The sequence below is a fragment of the Electrona antarctica genome (assembly GCF_951216825.1).
Source record: "Electrona antarctica genome assembly, chromosome: 3".
Taxonomy (NCBI): domain Eukaryota; kingdom Metazoa; phylum Chordata; class Actinopteri; order Myctophiformes; family Myctophidae; genus Electrona; species Electrona antarctica.
Genome location: NC_136808.1, coordinates 40,227,290 through 40,246,432, shown reverse-complemented (window position 1 = coordinate 40,246,432; position 19,143 = coordinate 40,227,290). Strand labels below are relative to the sequence as shown.

The window sequence follows — 19,143 nt, the reverse complement described above, 5'->3', positions numbered from 1 at the left end:
AATGTTTGTTGTTGATGATGGTATTCTTCACAGTCTGTCAGGATTTCAGCTTAAGGGCCTAGGCCTGTTGGCAATTATTACATAATAATCATCTAATCGCAATCATTTTTGATACATTTTTCAAATATAAGTATAATATTTACGTATACATAAAACCCAGTAAGGCGCCTTGAGAGTTGAGGTCGTGTGCACGCATCCGCCTGGGTGACGGCAGACGGCAGACTGCTGGGCGAACCTTCATCAGGTATCCTGATGAAAAGATATGGAGATAAGGTATCCTGATGAAGGCCAGTCATAGCCGAAACGTCGTCCCTATATGTCTGTGTTTAAATAAATAAAACACTGTGGAGCAGAGCTGTTTTGAGATACAGGTTTTCATCGTAAATGCGACCTACGGCATATGCCAGTAATTTCTTTGTATATTTAATGTCTAAATGTCTTAAGAAGCCATATTACAATAAGCGTATTGCTCGCTAATGTGTGTTTACATAACCAGGGTTATGTTATAACCTTCAGTTATTTGTCATATTTACCCCTGTCATCATCATCATTTTTATTCATAATGTTCCAATGTTCAATGCCAAAAACACAATTAAATCCTTTAGCAATAGCTTTCGCAATTATTTGTATGACAATGAATTGTCAACTTAAACTTTGTAATCGTGACACAGCCATAATTGTTGTTGATGGCATTCTTCTCAATCTGTCAAGATTGCCAACTTAAGCAAGTTGAATAATAGTAGTGAGTGGTGACAGTAGTAGCGGCATCCATAACACTATAGTAGCATCAGCACATATTAGTACATATATTAGTCATAATTACTGTAGACTGACTAATGGCTGAACAGTGAAGGCAGGTATACGGGTGAGACAGGTTTGGTGATCCTGGAGTCACAGCAGCTCATCACATAATACAGTCAGACAGACAGACAGGATAGCCAGACAGACAGGATAGCCAGACAGACAGGATAGCCAGACAGACAGACAGACAGACAGACAGACAGACAGACAGACAGACAGACAGACAGACAGACAGACAGACAGACAGGATAGCCAGACAGACAGGATAGCCAGACAGACAGGATAGCCAGACAGACAGACAGACCGACCGACCGCCAGTAAAGATAGCCAGTCAGGGAAGACCAAAAATAGTCGTTCAATAAATACTCACTCACGTGCACGTGTGTACACATGCAAGGCACATAACTGTATAGACATTGCGCACACACACACACACACACACACACACACACACACACACACACACACACACACACACACACACACACACACACACACACACACACACACACACACACACACACACACACAGTGGTCTCTATGTCTTCTTCGTGTGCCGTTAGAATAGAAGTCTGTCCTTCAGAGCTGCTGCTATTTCTGTTGACCACAAGCCTCCAAATAAACCTCCCTATAGGAAAACTCTGGGAGGGGAAAAGGGGGTAGGTGGTAGTTTACAGGCCAGAGAATCACAGCCTGGTCGCCATGAAGTCACTGGTTTGAATCCCTGGACGGATCGTCATTTAATTATTAATTGTCTTACAAATAATTCCGGTTAACGATTTCATTGTGTGACTTTCATTGTGTCACTTCATAACAACTAAAACTGCACGGGGGCAGATATGACAAAAATCGTAAATACACAAATGAATGACTGACAATGACCAATAACAATAATCTTCATAAATAATGTATTATGGCCGAAATACACCACATTTAATATTTTATACTCAAAATGTGTTACAAAATAGTAGAAATAACTGATCTGAGGTTGTATGATTTTCAGATGTGGGACTGCAGACAAAATACATTGCGGTTCCTTGACATGAAAATGTTTGAGAACCACTGGTTTAAAAAACTATTAGGAAGGAAGCCTAAATAGTATGCGGTAGCAACTACACTAACAAGCCCCCCCCCCCTCTCCCCAAAAAACTAAAAAACAAAAACAAAATACACAACCATATTCTTTTGTCATATTTAATATTTAACAGAAAAAAGGCCCAAATGTCACTTAATAAGCACACATGGCAACACTGTAGATCAGTGGTCCTCAGACTCTTTCAAGGACCCCCACATTGATATGCATTTGTACAATCAGATGTACATCTGAACATGTTCTGTGCCAGGGACCCCCTAAGAAGAGAATGATTTATTTAAAAAAAACTAAAATCTAAGATTTCCACACATTTTCAGCGGTGAGCTTATAGATCTGCTATTTTTGAATAGCCAACATATAAATGGATAAAGTGGTTCAAATGATTGTGATGCTATGTTAACTACTTAAGCTGGGGACCCCCTGGTCCCAGGACTCTATGTTAACTACTTTAGCTGGGGACCCGCTGGTCCCAGGACTCTATGTTAACTACTTTAGCTGGGGACCCCCTGGTCCCAGGACTCTATGTTAACTACTTTAGCTGGGGACCCCCTGGTCCCAGGACTCTATGTTAACTACTTTAGCTGGGGACCCCCTGGTCCCAGGACTCTATGTTAACTACTTTAGCTGGGGACCCCCTGGTCCCAGGACTCTATGTTAACTACTTTAGCTGGGGACCCCCTGGTCCCAGGACTCCACTTTGAGAACCATTACTGTATAAGACTGGGGTTGTACCAGCCCTCTCTTGCTATCTTATCTGATCACATCATATAAACAACGCTCTTATACGAGCATGTTTTGAAGTATCCCTCTCCATTTGTTTGATATGAGTGTTCATAGGTCATAATATTATATTATATACCGTATTGTGTTCGGAAGAGTCAGTGATTGTGTTATTGTTTTATTATTTTCTCCAGAGGGTCCTCCTCAAAAACCACTAGAATGGACTGATCCAGTACAGATGGCTGGCTGCTGCAGTGACATAACCATGTTTGACTTTACATGTCCAGCTACACACTCTGTCTGTGTGTGTGTGTGTGTGTGCATGCGTGCGCGGCTGCACGCGCATGCGTGCGTGTTTGCATTACTATACTTGTGAGGACAGAATGTCCCCTCAAGTATACTAAAGTTTTTGAGAAATTGAAGTTGTAAAATGGTCGAAAATGTATTTGAGGTTAGATTTCTCTACTTTCGTCCATGCTAAACCCCTTATCCCTAAACTACTTTGCCTTTTTTTTACTATTTTGAAAATAATTTTTGAATAGTTCAACTAGCCGATCTACACGTTGTGAGCTTGTAGATTGGCTATTTTAACTATCCAAAAATGTTTTTCAAAATAGTAAAAAAGGCAAAGCAGTTTGGGAGCCCTTAAAGTTTAGTGGTTATAGATAGAGTTATGCCTGACTTTGCACACTTGTCTTGTACCGAAAGAATAGCCGATCTTACATGCTCGGCTTGTAGATTTTTATTGCAATTTTTCGGCTCTAGTTCTTGTGGTGGCAATGTTTTAAAAATGGCATTCGTAAACTAAGTCACTGTCTTAAATGTTGATGTCCTCACAAGTGTAGTTATAGTGTGCATGCGTGTGTGAAACAGAGAGACGAGGATGATGACTCACCGAAGCAGAACAAAAAGCATGTTCTCTTTTGGAGAAGTTTTTGAACATGAATCACTGGTCTCATTCTATTTACAGGAGGGAGGGAGAGGGGGGTGAAGAAAGAAGGAAACAAGTGGAGGAAGAAACCAAGAGGATACCAGAGAGAAAGTGAGAGAGGGATGGAGGATGAAAGATGTAGATTATTGTGGTACTGTAGCAGTCAGAGAGAGAGAGAGAGATTAGGTCTGTCACACAATTATTACATAATCGTCTAGTGTCGCGATTAATTTGAGATAACCACAATTGTTTTGCATAATGGTCACGATCGTCATTCATTTCATTTCCATGTTGAAAGATTTTCAAATTCTTTGATGCATTTTCGAATGTTTTTGAAGAAAAAGCAGAAACAGCAAGCGCAGATCTACAAGCGTACAGTGCATTACTTGGTGATCTGAATGAGGAGAAGACTGATGGAAGGAGTGATTGGTTAACATTTTGTACAACTCTCAGAGTGTACAATTGGACTTTGGATTTCACAGTGTATATGCCGACACAACACCTCCATAATATCTATTCGTGAGGTTTTTGTTTTCTGTTTTTTAATAATTGCTTTATCAATATCGTTGCTGTCGGGCAGAAACCATTCTTTTTTCAAGCTCATCTTGTAAATGGACTATATTCACATTTTAAATCATTTCTAAAATAATAATGAAAAAAGGAACTGTTTTGGACTTTCCCCCCGACAGCAACGAAATGTGTTGATGATGAATTGGAAATCAAGCTGGTTCAGAATCACCACCGAAAAAAGTTTCATTCTGATGGTCGTAGTGTCTGTTTTCTGTTGCAAACACTGGGACTGTTTCCTTCCAAATAGACAGAAGTCTATGTCATCCCTGGACAGCGTTGGGCTGCCTGTATGCAGAGCAGACTCTGTTGGCTGTGGCACAAACTGTTGACTCTGCTCTCCTCTATGCTCAAACTGAGACCTGATTACAACCTAAACAGTCCAATGTGTCCAACACAGACCTGGGCCAAAGAATCCATCCACCCTATCTTGTTATCTGCTCTCTTGTTGTCGCCAATTGCCATAACTCATTCACTCAGTCACAACCCTAAGCCAGTGGCTCCCAAACTGGAGGTCGGGACTCCCAGGGGGGTCCCAAAATTATTTTGGAGGGTCCTCGAAATAATTTGCAACATTGTTATTTCACTCAACAGTAAACAAACCAACATACAGTACAGTTTAAGTGTATGGGTATCTGCACATTTCTAAAGTTACAATTTAATGACTTTTAAGGCCGTAATACCAAATTAGCCAAATTGTCCAATATTACACCTCAAAAGAAGCAAACATTTTGAAAATAGCCAAACTACAAGCTCACAACGCCTCGCAGTGTGAGCTTGTAGTTTCACAATATTTATCTGTGGAACAGAGTCAAACTAAATGAAATAGCTCAACTCCTACAGTCAGGGTGGGAGGTTCCCAGTTCAAATTTGAACATTTGATCATATTATGATTGTGAGGGGTCATGGCCTAAAAAGATTGAGCACCACTGCCCTAAGCCATATGATCTAGTGATATGTTTTTGAGTTGGGGTAACCAGTCAGTTTCTTCAAAATGTGGGCGTTTTATAGCCAAAGTATAGGAAACTAGAAGAAGTGCCCCTCGGGCCACAGGTCTCCACCAGGATTGATATTTGGACTTTTTGGACTAATATAAAAAAGAGTGTTGCAATTAAATGGGCCTCCTGGTGGCACTCGAAAATGCAGAATTGAAAAATGCAGGCCAGATGTTTTTTTTCCTTGGGCTGTAGAGAGTGTGCACACAACGCTTTGTGCATACAAAGTTTTATGCAGATCGGTGCATGTATAGATGGGACTTGGCCTGTTATAGCGCCACCATGAGGCTGATTTAAAAAATGTCAAGTGGCATTGCTTCCTCAGCCTAGTGGGAATATGCCTGCACAGTTTCACTGCACTCAGGCCCTGCGTTCATGATTTGCAGCATTTTGTACAAAACAGGCCACTCCTGAAAACTTTGGAAGACAATCTTACCCAATCAGTGTAGAATCTGAGCAATCCAACAGACTCGTCTTGATCACATGACTACAGAGATGATGTGTACCGTTTTGGAAGAAATCTGTGCGACTAATATAAACAAATGTGTTTTGCAGAAATCGGCCGCATGGTGGCACTATAACTGGGAGATGTGGAAAATGCAGGGAAAATGTTTTGCTGATAAAAATTAAAAAAAAAAAGTGGCATGTCGTCCTCAGCCTAGTGGAAATGTGCGTGTATAATTTCACGGAAATTGCACACTGTGTTTGTGATTTGTGGCATTTTGTTCATGTTGATCACATGACTAGTATGGAGATAGTGTATACCGAATTGCGTGATGTATGGAATGGATAAAATGTGTGTGAGTAAAAATCGGCCTCATGGTGGCGCTATAACAGGCCGCTGTAGAATATTTGGGCAGAGGTTCGTCGTTGGCATCCAGGGAGTGTGTGTGCACAGTTTGGCATGGATCGGGCCAGCGGTGCCGGAGATTAGCTGGTAACGGACGGACGGACACACACACACGGACGGAGTGCAAAACATACTCTCAGTCACTCATCATGCCTTCGGCCTGGTGGAGACAAAAATAGGACTTAAATGGTTAACATAGTGACTAGGCCAGCTTTATGCCACACGTTGGAAGTAGATGGAAAGTGCAAATGTTTGGAAGTAAGTTGTTTGATTTGATTTGATTTGTGAGCTCTTCATCATCAAGCGCGAGGCAACATCGCGTGTGTGGGCGAGTTTGGAAGGGTCAGATTCTGAATAGAGTGGAAAGTGTGTGTGTGTGTGTGTGTGCTGGGGGGCGGCAGGATGAGAGGTGTGTAACTGGCTTATGCTTACCCTGCTTTATTACACTGATTAATATACTACAGCTATAAGGCATGCACCATTTCCTATGATCAGAGTATTGCCCTTAAACCGAGTATGATCGGAATATGTACTGTAAAATGTAAAATGTACCCGGTGACCCCCCACTGTAGTGTGTGTGTGTGTGTGTGTGTGTGTGTGTGTGTGTGTGTGTGTGTGTGTGTGTGTGTGTGTGTGTGTGTGTGTGTGTGTGTGTGTGTGTGTGTGTGTGTGTGTGTGTGTGTGTGTGTGTGTGTGTGTGTGTGTGTGTGTGTGTGTGTGGGTGGGTGGGTGGGTGGGTGGGTGTGTGTGTGTGTGTGTGTGTGTGTGTGTGCGTGCACGAATGCGTGCACGAATGTGCGCATGTGTGTGTATGTGTGGGCACGGGGTGTGCCATATAGCCTCAGGTGTATCTCATATCCATGTTTCTCATATCCATGTTTTTATCGCTTTATCACTTTAAAATGGTATATAGGTTACTTTGCTGTAGGCTCAGAATTCCAATGATCGCATACAGTAAAAGTAAACAAGAAGAAAACGTTGGAAGGAAGGAGGTCGATATTATACGTTTTATGTGAGCTGGAGATCAAGAGATGTGTGTGCGTGTGTGTGAGAGAGAGGGTGTGTAGCATGCACAAACTCATGTCTCTGTACAGCATGTGGCGTGGCAGAAAGGTCATCGGGTCACATGTCTGCATGTCTCTGTGGATGTGTTTGTGTGTTTAATTGACACTGAAAAGTTATTATTTCAAGGTGTGTGTGTGTGTGTGTGTGTGTGTGTGTGTGTGTGTGTGTGTGTGTGTGTGTGTGTGTGCGTGTATTAGTACAGTTTGAGAAACTGACATTTTGAGGACCGTTTATGGTTGAATTTTTTTTTTTTTTAGAAATTATTTTTATAGCTTGTAAAATATTCCAGTTGGTTTTAGCGTTGTAGGATCAGGCTCTTTCAGAGATTAGTTTTAAGGATCAGTTTTAGATTCATGCCTGATTTATACTTGTATAGTTGTACACCGGTCGATTCGTGCACTGAACAATAGCTGATCTGCAAGCTTAACACCTCCCATCAAAGCCTTTTCAGATGGGGGTCTACTCCACACTCCGCCAAATACATCTGAATCTGGGGGTCCTTGAATGACAACGTTTGAGAAGCACTGCTGTAGACATTATGCAAATGTACTAGTTTGCATCGTTCAGTGCTACCAGTCAGTGAGTGCATTATCCTCCATTGTGTGAACACTCCTACTTACAGTAGACAGGCCCTTATCCTCACATTACTCACTCATGCACTCACTTCAATAAAGGACCGTTTTTCAACACCATATGGAATTACTACCCCGGTCCCCTAACTAGGGCTCTTACGATTACACATTTAACAATTAAATAATTGTTTTTGGCGTTGAACATTGGACAACATAACAAAAGCAAAACAATTCTGATTGCCTTTAAAGCCTCGTAATTAAAAATGGCACATGTCAAATAACTTAAATATACTAGGAAATTACATACTGTATTTAACGATTTTATACAAAACAAACAAAAAATAGCGAAATCGCTGAGCTTCAAAGTGACATGTTTTACGCTTGTAGATCTGCTATTTCTGCTTTTTTATTTTGACAATTATGACTATTATGAAAAAAAAACTCAAATAATTGCGATTAGACGATTATGTAGTAATTGTGACAGGCCTAACCTACTGGTTCTCAAACTTTTTGGGCGCAGGGGCACCCCTGTAAAAAGAATCACACCTGTGTGAAGTGTGGGGCGCTCTTCTCATCATACATCACCATACATCATCTCATGCCTGCCAATCACAACTTGCGTCCTCACTTTTCCGTCTTCACTTTTCTTCTGTCCTCACTTTATCCTCGATACGTACTTTGCTCAGCCAATCAAATCATCGCTATGGGGTGCTCAGCCAATCAAATCCTCGCTACACACAAACAGACAAAGCTGGGCATACAGTATAGGATACTTGGCCCCTAAAATAATTGGCCTAAAATGTATGCTAATTAGTCGGGCCAGGCCTCAGGCCCAGTTAGGGCCGGGCCTCAGGCCCAGTTAGGGCCGGACCTCAGGACCTCAGGACCTCAGGCCCTAACTGGCCTTCCATGAAATGCCCAGAATAGGGAGGTAAATGACAGAGAAGACTATTAGTTTCAGATCTTCAGCTTCAGGACGATAATTACCTCAGCTCAGTCAGAAGAATCAACTTCATAATTATTGAAGTTACAAATCTGAATGTGTTGCACTGAAACTAACAGAAGTCACAGAGAGAGGGCTTCTTAATTGTAAATTTTTTGTGTTTGTTTTGTTGTTTAGTTTTCCAGAGCAGCTTGTGTTTGGATCTGTGTTAAAGCCATGATGACATCAGTGTCTTTGTGTTGAGACAGGAAAACCAGGGTCACCGACACAATAACCAAATGACATCAGCTGCACAGTCCAGTAATTAAAGCAACAGTCTTGTATAGTCGGGGCTTTCGTTTTTACTAGCTAGTGTAAGAAAGCTTTGGCTGAAGGGAAACGTGTGGAAAAGCTGTTGTAGAGGTTCCACTGTTAAAACCACACGCTGGCTGAGATAATGCTGCTGTTTTAACACTAAAAGTTGGAGGAGTTGGGGGAGCAAATTGTAGTCTGGGGTAGGGATGAGACATCATTGTTATTATCGTTCATCGTGATAAAAAAAAACACAATAATCTAGGGCTGGGACTCTATAAAAGATTTCTAATTGTAATTAATTAATCGAAAGTAATCACTTTATTATGATTTGTTTTAGGCTTTTCTGCCTTTATTGATAGTTGCAAGTGAAGACGGACAGGTAAGAGGGAGAGAGAGAGAGAGACGGGGAGAGACATGCAGCTAAGGTCGTCATGAACGGGACTTGAACACGTTACCCGCTGTCAGGGCCGCTAGGCCAGTGGGCCCTATCACATTTTAATTGCATATCAATATTTTACCTGAGAAGCTTTTTTTTCTCAATTAAAACAGATTATGAGTGAGTTGTTTTTAATATAATCTTTCCCATTGCGTGCACCGGTATGATCGTTACGCCTGAAATTCGTCCAGTGAGAAAGGTTCCGTGGTGCAAAAACGAATTAACTAATTCACTTTAATCATGCTTAACTAAAACTAAGCATGATTAATGCGTTCATTTTTTAAATCCCGTTATTGTTTCTGTAATGAATTCATCTAAATGAATCGGTTAAAAGTCCCAGCCCTACAATAATCATATCGCTGAGATACAAGATTATGGTGAAATTGGTCTCTATCATACACTAGGATTAATTAGCATTTGAGCTGCAATTTCAGTAACACAGTTAAACCCTTTATACTTGATACTGATCTGATACTGATCTGTAAAGAGTATGCTCTTACTTCACGCTCACAAAGTGACACGCTGTGAGCTTGCAGATCTTCTATTTTTGAACAGGCAACATATAAATGGATGAAGTGGCTAAAATGATTATGATGCGCTAACATTAACTACTTTTGCTGGCGACCCCCCTGGTACCCCTGGGGGTCCCCGGAGGTCCCCGGACCTCACTTTGAAAACCAATGTTGTAGATATTAATAACACTTTGCTACAGTATGTGTCATCGTCTGTGATATTGAGAATATTATTCATCACAGATGATATATTATATTTTATCTCATACTGTACGTACGAGTATACAAAAGTCAAGATGTTGATATGTGTGCATATGTTTATATGTGTGCCCAAACAAGACAAGTCAAAGCAAACCTTTGTGTATGAGCATGTGTGTATCTGCGTGTGGTACTGGAGAGAGGTGGCATTGTGGCAATAAAAATAATTAAAGACATTAAAGAATGGAAAACCATGGCAAACATGATGTACAGTAGGACTTAGGACAGTTACAGCTGTAGCCATTGTAAAAGTCCCACTTTTTATTGTGTGCTAGCTTAAATTACTCCTAAACTTTGGCTGCAAGAAAAGAAAATCAACAATATAGCCTCTGCTTCCTTACAAGGAATGATGTAAGAAACTCATTGGCTGCAGAGAAGCTAGAGTGCAGTCACTGCTGCAACGTAGTAAAGTTGACGAGCAGATGTTAGGCTTGTCAAAAATGTTCATATGTTTTAAAAAATATGAACATGCGTCACATTGTGAGTTTTGTGATGCCTTTTGAGCTTGTAGATCGTCTACCTTCACTATCACTATTCATGTTTTTTATAGTTTAAGTTATTAAATCATGTAAGTTATTTATCACATCTGCCCTGTGCACCTTTAGTTTATGAAGCCTAAAAGCCAAACAGAAACATGTTCCCCCTTTTCATGTTCCAATGTTCAACGACAGGAACACAATTAATCCGTTAATCGAAATTATTTGAGCGACAATAACAGTTTTTTTGCCATCTCCGTATAAATCCGTACCCCCCCGCCTATGGGACGTTATATGCCAACTCCGTATATATGTGTAAACTTGAAACATTATTGTACTGTAAAAAGGTCTCTTTTCCTTTTGATCTTTATCCTTTTTAGTATAATAGTATTAGTTTACTATAATTAGCCTACATTAATACACGATAATCAATACAAACGCTTTATTTAGAACACACCCAAATCAAATCATATTACGTCGTACGTCGTACGTATCAATTATTCAATCAAAGCAAACGGCATTAACAATATTAGTTTGCCTCTTCTACAAAAATACATTTTACAAGTTATAAGGCTGCATTCTGGAGTGTCATCTGTCGTGCGTGCCAAGCTGTCATTCTCTTGTATTATACCGTGCTTGTATTATTTCCCACCACGGAGTAACCTCGCGTCAGACTATCCACCATACGTAGCTATCCACCTCGGAGAAAAGTCTGGTAAGACGGGCAGTGTCGGTAGGCCAATCAGAGGCAGGCGGGGTGTTACCATGTCTAGAGATGGACGTAGAGTGTAAGATTCATGCGTTTGAGACTCGAGAGTAGAACCTACGGTAAAAAGTAAACACTGGTTTGATTCAGTAGTCCACTATGTCAGATTCAGTAGTACAAATCAACTGTCGGCTGTGTGGGGTGAGTTTAGTGAATGATAAGGGGACGTTGCAGGGCAACAGCAGTAGTGATGCATTGATATGACGTCAAACTGGTGTTTTTGTCCTAACCTGCACCACAGACCAATCAGAAGCCTCGAGTGTGCTCTCTCGGTTGGCATGTTCCGCCTACATTGGAGATATACTGTAGGAGACTTTCCAGACTGACAAAACAAATTGACGGAATGCAGCGAATCCGACTAGAAAGCCCTTTGCAGAAGCATGTTGCTGGACTTTATAGAACAGGACGAGAAGCTGCAGTTTCTGCTCTGCACCGTCATCATCTGACATCTTCCTCCTCCTCATCATCATCATCATCATCTGGTATCGCTCAGAAAGGGGAGGAAAATAAAGGCTTTATTTTTCTATTCAGATGAAGGCCCCAAATATGAAACTAGAATATTATTAATAATAACACAGAGTGAGCCAACTCTGGACAGGAAGAGAGATGTAGGCACGCACACACGCAACACACACACGCACACGCACACGCACAGGCACACGCACACGCACACACACACAAACACTCCTTTTTAGAAAGTGACCACATGAACCAGTTGAGTGATTGTATGACTGCTGCTGATCCTTCACCTTACACAACCTAGCTTGATTCATCTCTGCCCGTCTGTCTGTGTGTGTGTGTGTGTGTGTGTGTGTGTGTGTGGGGGGGGGGGGGGGGCAGCATAACATGTTGGTTGACAGTTAAAACCATTTAATCTGTTTTGGCCTTCAGCTCATGGACTTAAATAAATGACCGACCTGTTGATAGTTGTGTGCGTGTGTGCTGTGTGTGCATGCGTGCGTGCGTTTGTGTGTCAGTATCTAGATGAGTTTAATTACGGTTCAGGGGAAAACTCATTAGCTCAGTGACCTACTAAGTACCAGTCAATACTGGAGAGGAGAGGAGAGGAGAGGAGAGGAGAGGAGAGGAGAGGAGAGGAGAGGAGAGGAGAGGAGAGGAGAGGAGAGGAGACAGGCAGCATCCCAATAACTGAGGGGGGAAAAAACTATACATTGAAGTGACAAAGTACAGTCTGTTTCATTACGGGCCCGTTCTGAAATGGCGCACTGAGTGCACTGTGCAATGCAAACTAATAGGCGAGTGTGCTCCAGGGCGGTATTTCCCATCATGGGACACATTCTATCTGTCCAAAATCTCTTAAAAGTGCTACTGCAGAACTAGTTGCAGGTCCCGTTTCCTATTATTTCTTCATGCATATTTGAATTAAATAATTGTCTTACAAATAATTGTGATAAATTATGTAATTGTTTTTTTGGGGGTCTGCAGTGAATGTTGGAACATATAAATACAATTCTGTTTTCCTTTTATATTAGGCCTCATAAACAGAAATAAAATGGCACACATGAAAATAAACATCCCTGAATCCCCGAAGTTTGTTTCGATTTACGATTAACGATTTAATTGTGTATCTGTCATTGAACATGGGAACATTATGAATGAAAATAACATACATATGATAACATATCTGCTTCTGACGGCTTGCCTTAAAGAGGATGCAAACTGCCAGGTTGGAAGTGGTCAACCAGTACTAACTATTTGCACACTGCGTGTTTGTTCGCCGGCCTGGCCCTGATCCCCCACTGATTCTAATCTGACTGTTGCAGGGGTGCAGAGTAGACTGCTGGAGAGGTCAGAGAGGGGTCGCCACCATTACAGATAAATACCCTTCAGTCGTTAGTGGAAGTGATGAAAGCCGGTCCAATTACTAGTGTATGCTCTGAAATGTTCTGTTGCGCTGTGCTTTGTTTTGTTTTGTTTTGTTTTGTAGGCTACTGCTGAACCAGCATGCTTTCCCCCTTTCTATGCCATACCCGAACTTCCCGAAGGCAGCGAGAATTGCCCTTTTCCGAAGTCTCCTGAACTTGAACGCAGCATTTTACGTTGACAGAATTTGTCCTCTGTGTAGTAGACAACCCTGACCATGAGGTACACCGCATCTCCAGTAGCTAAAGAGTGCGGTGTCGCCCCCAGAAAATAGCTGATCTAGCTAAAAAAAAGAAGTGAAATGCAGAGAATGTTAGGGAGGCAGGAGTTGAAATTCCCTAAAAAGGGCCCTTTTGGCAAAAGAAACAGCGAAAATAGCTGATCTGCAAACTCAACGTGTCGCAACCCCTGCCTCTCTAACACAGAGGTTCAGTGTGTTCTTCACGAACCACCATAGATGGCCATGTTTAAGACTTTGTGGGTTTTTTGGTTCTGGACAACCGCTGGTCCGATCCCACTCTGCAAAACAACCCCTACCCCCCCGGTCCACCGCAGATTTGAGAGTCGACTGGATGGACGGTGCTGGAGTTGCACGGGACAATTACACACTCGCATAATGTCCAAATTTACAGTGACAAATAACCCCAACAATCACAATAATAACAGTAGTAGAATGTGAGTACATACTGTATACCGTGCAGCACTTAGTGGCCACTGGCCGACCATAAAATAACTGGTTGCACTGGGAAAGCTGTGGACGTGTGATAGTGCTGGAGTGCAGCATTAAAGATGCATCCAGCACTCAGCCTTATTATTAAACAAAGGTTAAATAAAAGCTGCTGCATAGGAGAATTGGAATCTCCCTGCCCGTTAATCTAAACTACAGTATCTGTGCGAGCAGCAGAGCGTTTCTTTCTTCACGCCCCCCGGTGAATGCACACTGGAGGCTTTCTAAAGAGCCAGGAGGAAATGGATTTCATGGTTGAGATAAAGAGGAGAGGGTTTTAGGTGAAGCGGAGTCTTCAGAGGAGATCCCTGGGTTCACAGATACACAGAGATACAGCCAGAGGAAGGTAAACTGTTTGGAAGAAGAAGGTCACTGCGAGGCTGGAGGGAAACTATAGCCAAGTAGAGGTGTTAAACAGCGCTTGCTCGAGGAAACTATGTGTGCACACACAGTGGAGCAGTGTTTCTCAAACCTTTTCATGTCATGGACCCCCAAATTGATATGTACGAAGTACGCTGTGTGCTTTTAGATTCTGCTATGAATGTGTTTTTAACATGTGATTTTACTGTAATGACAACATCACCAAGAGGTACACTTGCACTGAGTGCACTGGTGTGCCCTCTTCTCGTTCGTTTATTCAGTGCACTGGGTCTGTTGTTGTTCGAAAATCTAGTGCGCTGAGCCTTACTGAGTGCCCGCACTGACCGACCCTACTCAGAAGTTTGGGTTGTTCAGTGTGAGTGCGTCACTGCAGTGTCTCGAGCGCTTCCCGGGGCCAAAAGCTAAGCTAGCAAGGCAAGCATTTCGTACATCACCATACAAGTGTTCATCGTTTACCGTGGCCCATGTTTTAACTGGTTGTTCGTAATAAGCCACACTCTGTGAACTCTGTGACGTGACCACCCAGCACACACACAAAACTGAGCACATTCCCGGTGCACATATCCGAACTCACCCAATGATATGTTGTCCAACATCCTGACATGAGAAAGACATGAACTTTGTCATTTCAGTTTCCATTTAACAGTTAAAATCATGAAAGCACTCAAGTATTTTTCCACCTTTAATGCCGAATTTTGGTTCGGCATTAAATCGGTTCCGCTTATAACCTTTTACCATTTCAACATTTCACTACACATATTATTTGTACTACGAGCATGTGTCATCAATCTTGTACTGTGTGCATGCGTGCGTGCGTGCGTGCGTGCGTGCGTGCGTGCGTGCGTGCGTGCGTGCGTGCGTGCGTGCGTGCGTGCGTGCGTGCGTGCAGGTGTGTGCACGTGTGCTAATATTGATTGTGTTTTCAATTAGTTTCCCCCACAGTAATTTTATACAGTACCATTGATCCTCTTAACAGGCCAAGCTCTCAACTCTGACCTTAAAAAGTCTTCTTAGTGTTTTATACATCTGACCTCAGGTCCTTAAACCCAGCAGTGTTTAAAACATTAAATATACAGTATCACTGGTTTTTACTTTAGACAAAAATGTCTTCTACACATTATACATGTTTTAAATTGCACGCTAATGATCAAAACTTGACAAGTGCAGCTGTATCAGTTCATTGATCATCATGAACATTAAAAGCAACCGATTGCAGCCAATACTGTAACAAAACATAATATGCTGTGGTTGTACAGCATGACAATGAATAGACTTGGTATGGTATTATTGCTTGTTATCAGTAGGGATCGATTTGTAAAAAACACAAAAACAAAGGGCGGGGGGGCATTTTGTCAGCCTCGTAAGTTGTATATTCTTCATATTCTGTGAAAATAGCAGATCTATACTGTAGCTATTTTCGCTATTTCTGGGCGGAAAAAAGAATAAAAAGAAGAACATTTTCCTAAATTAGGGATATTATGGTTAACATACTAGCAATGAACTGTTGCAGTTTAAATGCATTAGAGCATCTTCCTGCATCTGGATGTTGCCATAATAACATTCATGCAGCAATGAATGCCTGTCTCTTCCTACTACTGCAGGGCTGCAACTATAACGTTTTGGATTAATCAAATAATCTTGAAGCTAAAATGTAACTGTTGCCCAAATACTTTCTACTCAGTCAGTCAGTCAGTCAGTCAGTCAGTCAGTCAGTCAGTCAGTCAGTCAGTCAGTCAGTCACTCACTCACTCACTCACTCACTCACTCACTCACTCTATTGTCCTGTCCCTCTCTTTCTGCAGGAGGACAGACACAGATATTGGACTTCTACGGCTGACAGTGGAACTATGTGCTGAAGGTCTGCTCAGGAACGGTCACCGCTGGGACGTTTAGTGCTCATTCTTCATCGTTCGTTTGGTGGAGGAAACAGGAAGTGGTAATTGCCATGGGGCGGAAGAAGATTCAGATCACCAGAATAGTGGACGAGAGGAACAGACAGGTCAGACATGATATATTATATGATGATATGATATGATATCGTTGTTGTCGTTATAATCTAACTTTTTGTTTGTTTTTTCTTTTCTTTTCTTTTTTTTTGTAAATCAATGCCCTACTTGATCATTCTACAGTGTAGATCTGCTACTTTTACTATTTTTGAATTTGAATCATGAAAAGTAACAGTTTTATATGAGGTTTCCACCCGACAGATACAACCTATTTTTGACTGTTTGTTTACCTGCTTCTCTCTGTCACTCTCTTTTGTCCTCATAATTAACTTTCAATACTCTTCTTGTGCTGGTACAATCCTTCTAGAAACACAGGAATATTTCAACATTTAACACTGTAGTTCTGACACTGCTACTTCTGTACTTATGGCATTATTGATTTAAATACTGAAGCTTACTTTATGGCTGTTCAGGATACAATTTACAATTTAGGCATATAGCAGACACTCTTTATCCAGTGCAACGTACAGTAAGCAAGGTAAACACTTATACATCGAATGCAGAGAGACAGTGCCTCACTAGTCACTAATCTAGGATCATAGGTAAACCAAGAACCTAGCTAAGGAATCAGTCTAAACTATATAATATATTTAAAAAAAAAACGTAACTATAGAAACTGTAGGATGACAGATAAATAACTGCACCTAGGATCTGTCTTAGTGTCTTTATGACACTATCTAAATTACATTTTTACCTTTGCATGGTCATCAAGGCAAGGTCAAGTGCTACGGCCGGAGGTGGAGTCTGAAGTGATGAGTCTTCAGATTCCGGCGGGAAATTGAGAGTGAAGTTCTAACTGCACTTGGGGAGTTTGTTCCACAGTTTGGGAGCCAGAGAGGAGAAGAGTCTGGGACATGTGGAGCGTTGTCCCGGATGTTTTAGGGAAGGTTCAGACAGCTTCCCTGTGTTAGTTGATCAGAGTGAGCTGGAGGGAGGGGTGCCATACCTTTGGTTAGGCCAGCGTCAGTGGTTTGTACTGTGCAAGGATGACGGCAACGTCAACAGATTTCATGATCATTTAACAAAGGCGTTCCTCTCAGGGAACCATTCCGGGCAACCGCCTCACTATCAGAGGAACACAGTGGTTCTCTCAGCGCCAGTATCCGGGGACCCTGCAGACCAAGGAACCGCTGGCTTTTGTTTCCAGCGAAATAATCTGGGACAAATTTAGACTCAAAGACACTGACTGAAATCAAGCTAACTACCAGGTTGAGTAGAAATCCAGCAGTAGACCCAACGAAGGGTAGAACCACCGCCATAAAGATCCCTCGAAGGCCCTTTTGCTTTTCAGAGTGGTCAGCGGTCACAGCTGGTGCTGAGGGCAGTAATTTGGGGTTTAGCGTCGGACCAAACGGTACCCCATCATTAGCAAGGGTGGAGTCACAGCTAGAGCGCATACAGTGTGGCATTTCTCTGAAGTTAGCGTTAGGACTAGAAAAAACCTCTGCGGAACCCTTGGCATTTTGTTCCGACATACTTGTTGGTTATGTTATCCAAAACAAACACTTAATCAGGATCAGATTCATTATTCAGAATGACCCAGAATTATGCAGTTTATGTCTTATCTCATGGATCCCTGGAGATCTGAATACAATGAAGTAATTGATTACCATAGTTGCATATAGCGCTGCTATTGGCAGAAACCTCTTTTCTCCATATTCTAACTTTTTGTGTTTTTTCGTAAATGCTTACTTGATCATACAAACAAACGGTTGTTCCGTTTGTGAAACAAGCTTGTTAATTTCTGAAACCCCTTATATAAGCTAAAAGAGACCGTTTGTCTCCCCCCCCCCATCTCTTCTTCCCCTTCTTGTTTTACTTGACACGATGGGAACTACTGTATATGCACAAAATCGAATTTCACCCACTTTTTTACTTGTAAAACTGTGATGTGACAATAAGCCTGATTCTGATACTACAGCGTCACACAAAAGCATCAAAAGTAGCAGATCCACAAGATTGTCGATCCACTACTTTTGATGCTTTTGAATTTGAATCCTGAAAAAGTAACAGTTTTATTATGAGGTTTCCACCTGACCAGAGACGATAGAAGATTATGGTTTTTATTTTTTGTATAAGATTATTTTCCAATGTTAGACAAACAAAGAAACATATATATAAAAGTGTATTTAAAAAGGAATGAAGATGACGATTTATACATTTTACTGAGATTATATTAAAAAAAGAAAAAGAACATCCCTGTAAATGAAATGTTATACAAACAATGTTTGAGTCGACTTGACTTCCCCTCCCTTGCCTCTTCATCTTCCCAGCCTGGTCCCAGCCATGCACCACACTCCTGGCCACTGGAATCCCTCTCTGTCTGTCTCCTCTATATATATCAGCCCCCTAAACACAACCAACAAATACCAGTCTGTCTGGAAGTCAGCCCTGCAGGTTCTGGAAATAGGGATGCGGCCGGGAAGTAAATATAGTTTGGGAGGGGGGTGAAGTTTATATTTGATGTTGGGTTGTCAGGCCGTTTCTGTATGGGCACTGATGGCTTCGTATAGTTTATACGAAGGCTTCTTCGAGTCGAGTGCATCTCAAAGTCAAACTTTATCATGTAAAGGACGGCCGTGGACTGTCCTTGCTTCAAAAATGCAAAATGATTCAAAAGTTTCCAAACATTTTAGGTATTTTTCAGAAAGTTTCAAAAATAACAGATGTGCAATCTCACAGCACGGCACAACGTGCTTGTAGATCTGCTATCTTTGAATAGCCAACATATAAAGGGATAAAGTGGCTAAAATTGCACGTTAACTGGATGATGGGGCTGTCAAGAGTTCAAACATTTTTATTTTAATATTTCTACTCAGAATCATAGTAGTTGTTCATTGTCTCTTATAGTGAGCACAACCATCCG

The 19,143-nt window shown here is 41.6% G+C and overlaps 1 protein-coding gene across 3 annotated transcripts in view; it reads left to right on the top strand.

Moving 5' to 3' along the window:
- The window catches only part of LOC306920406 (myocyte-specific enhancer factor 2A-like), a 72,822-nt gene that overhangs the window by 9,464 nt on the left and 44,215 nt on the right, over nt 1-19,143 (top strand). For 2 of the 3 annotated variants that reach the window (XM_079497151.1, XM_079497149.1), the window contains exon 2: nt 16,074-16,270. In XM_079497151.1, coding sequence (XP_079353277.1) covers nt 16,217-16,270 — 54 coding nt within the window. In that variant the 5' untranslated portion in view covers nt 16,074-16,216. Of the gene's footprint in view, nt 1-3,582; nt 3,657-16,073; nt 16,271-19,143 lie in introns of those variants that run through there. The other variant, XM_079497150.1, reaches the window with a different exon arrangement.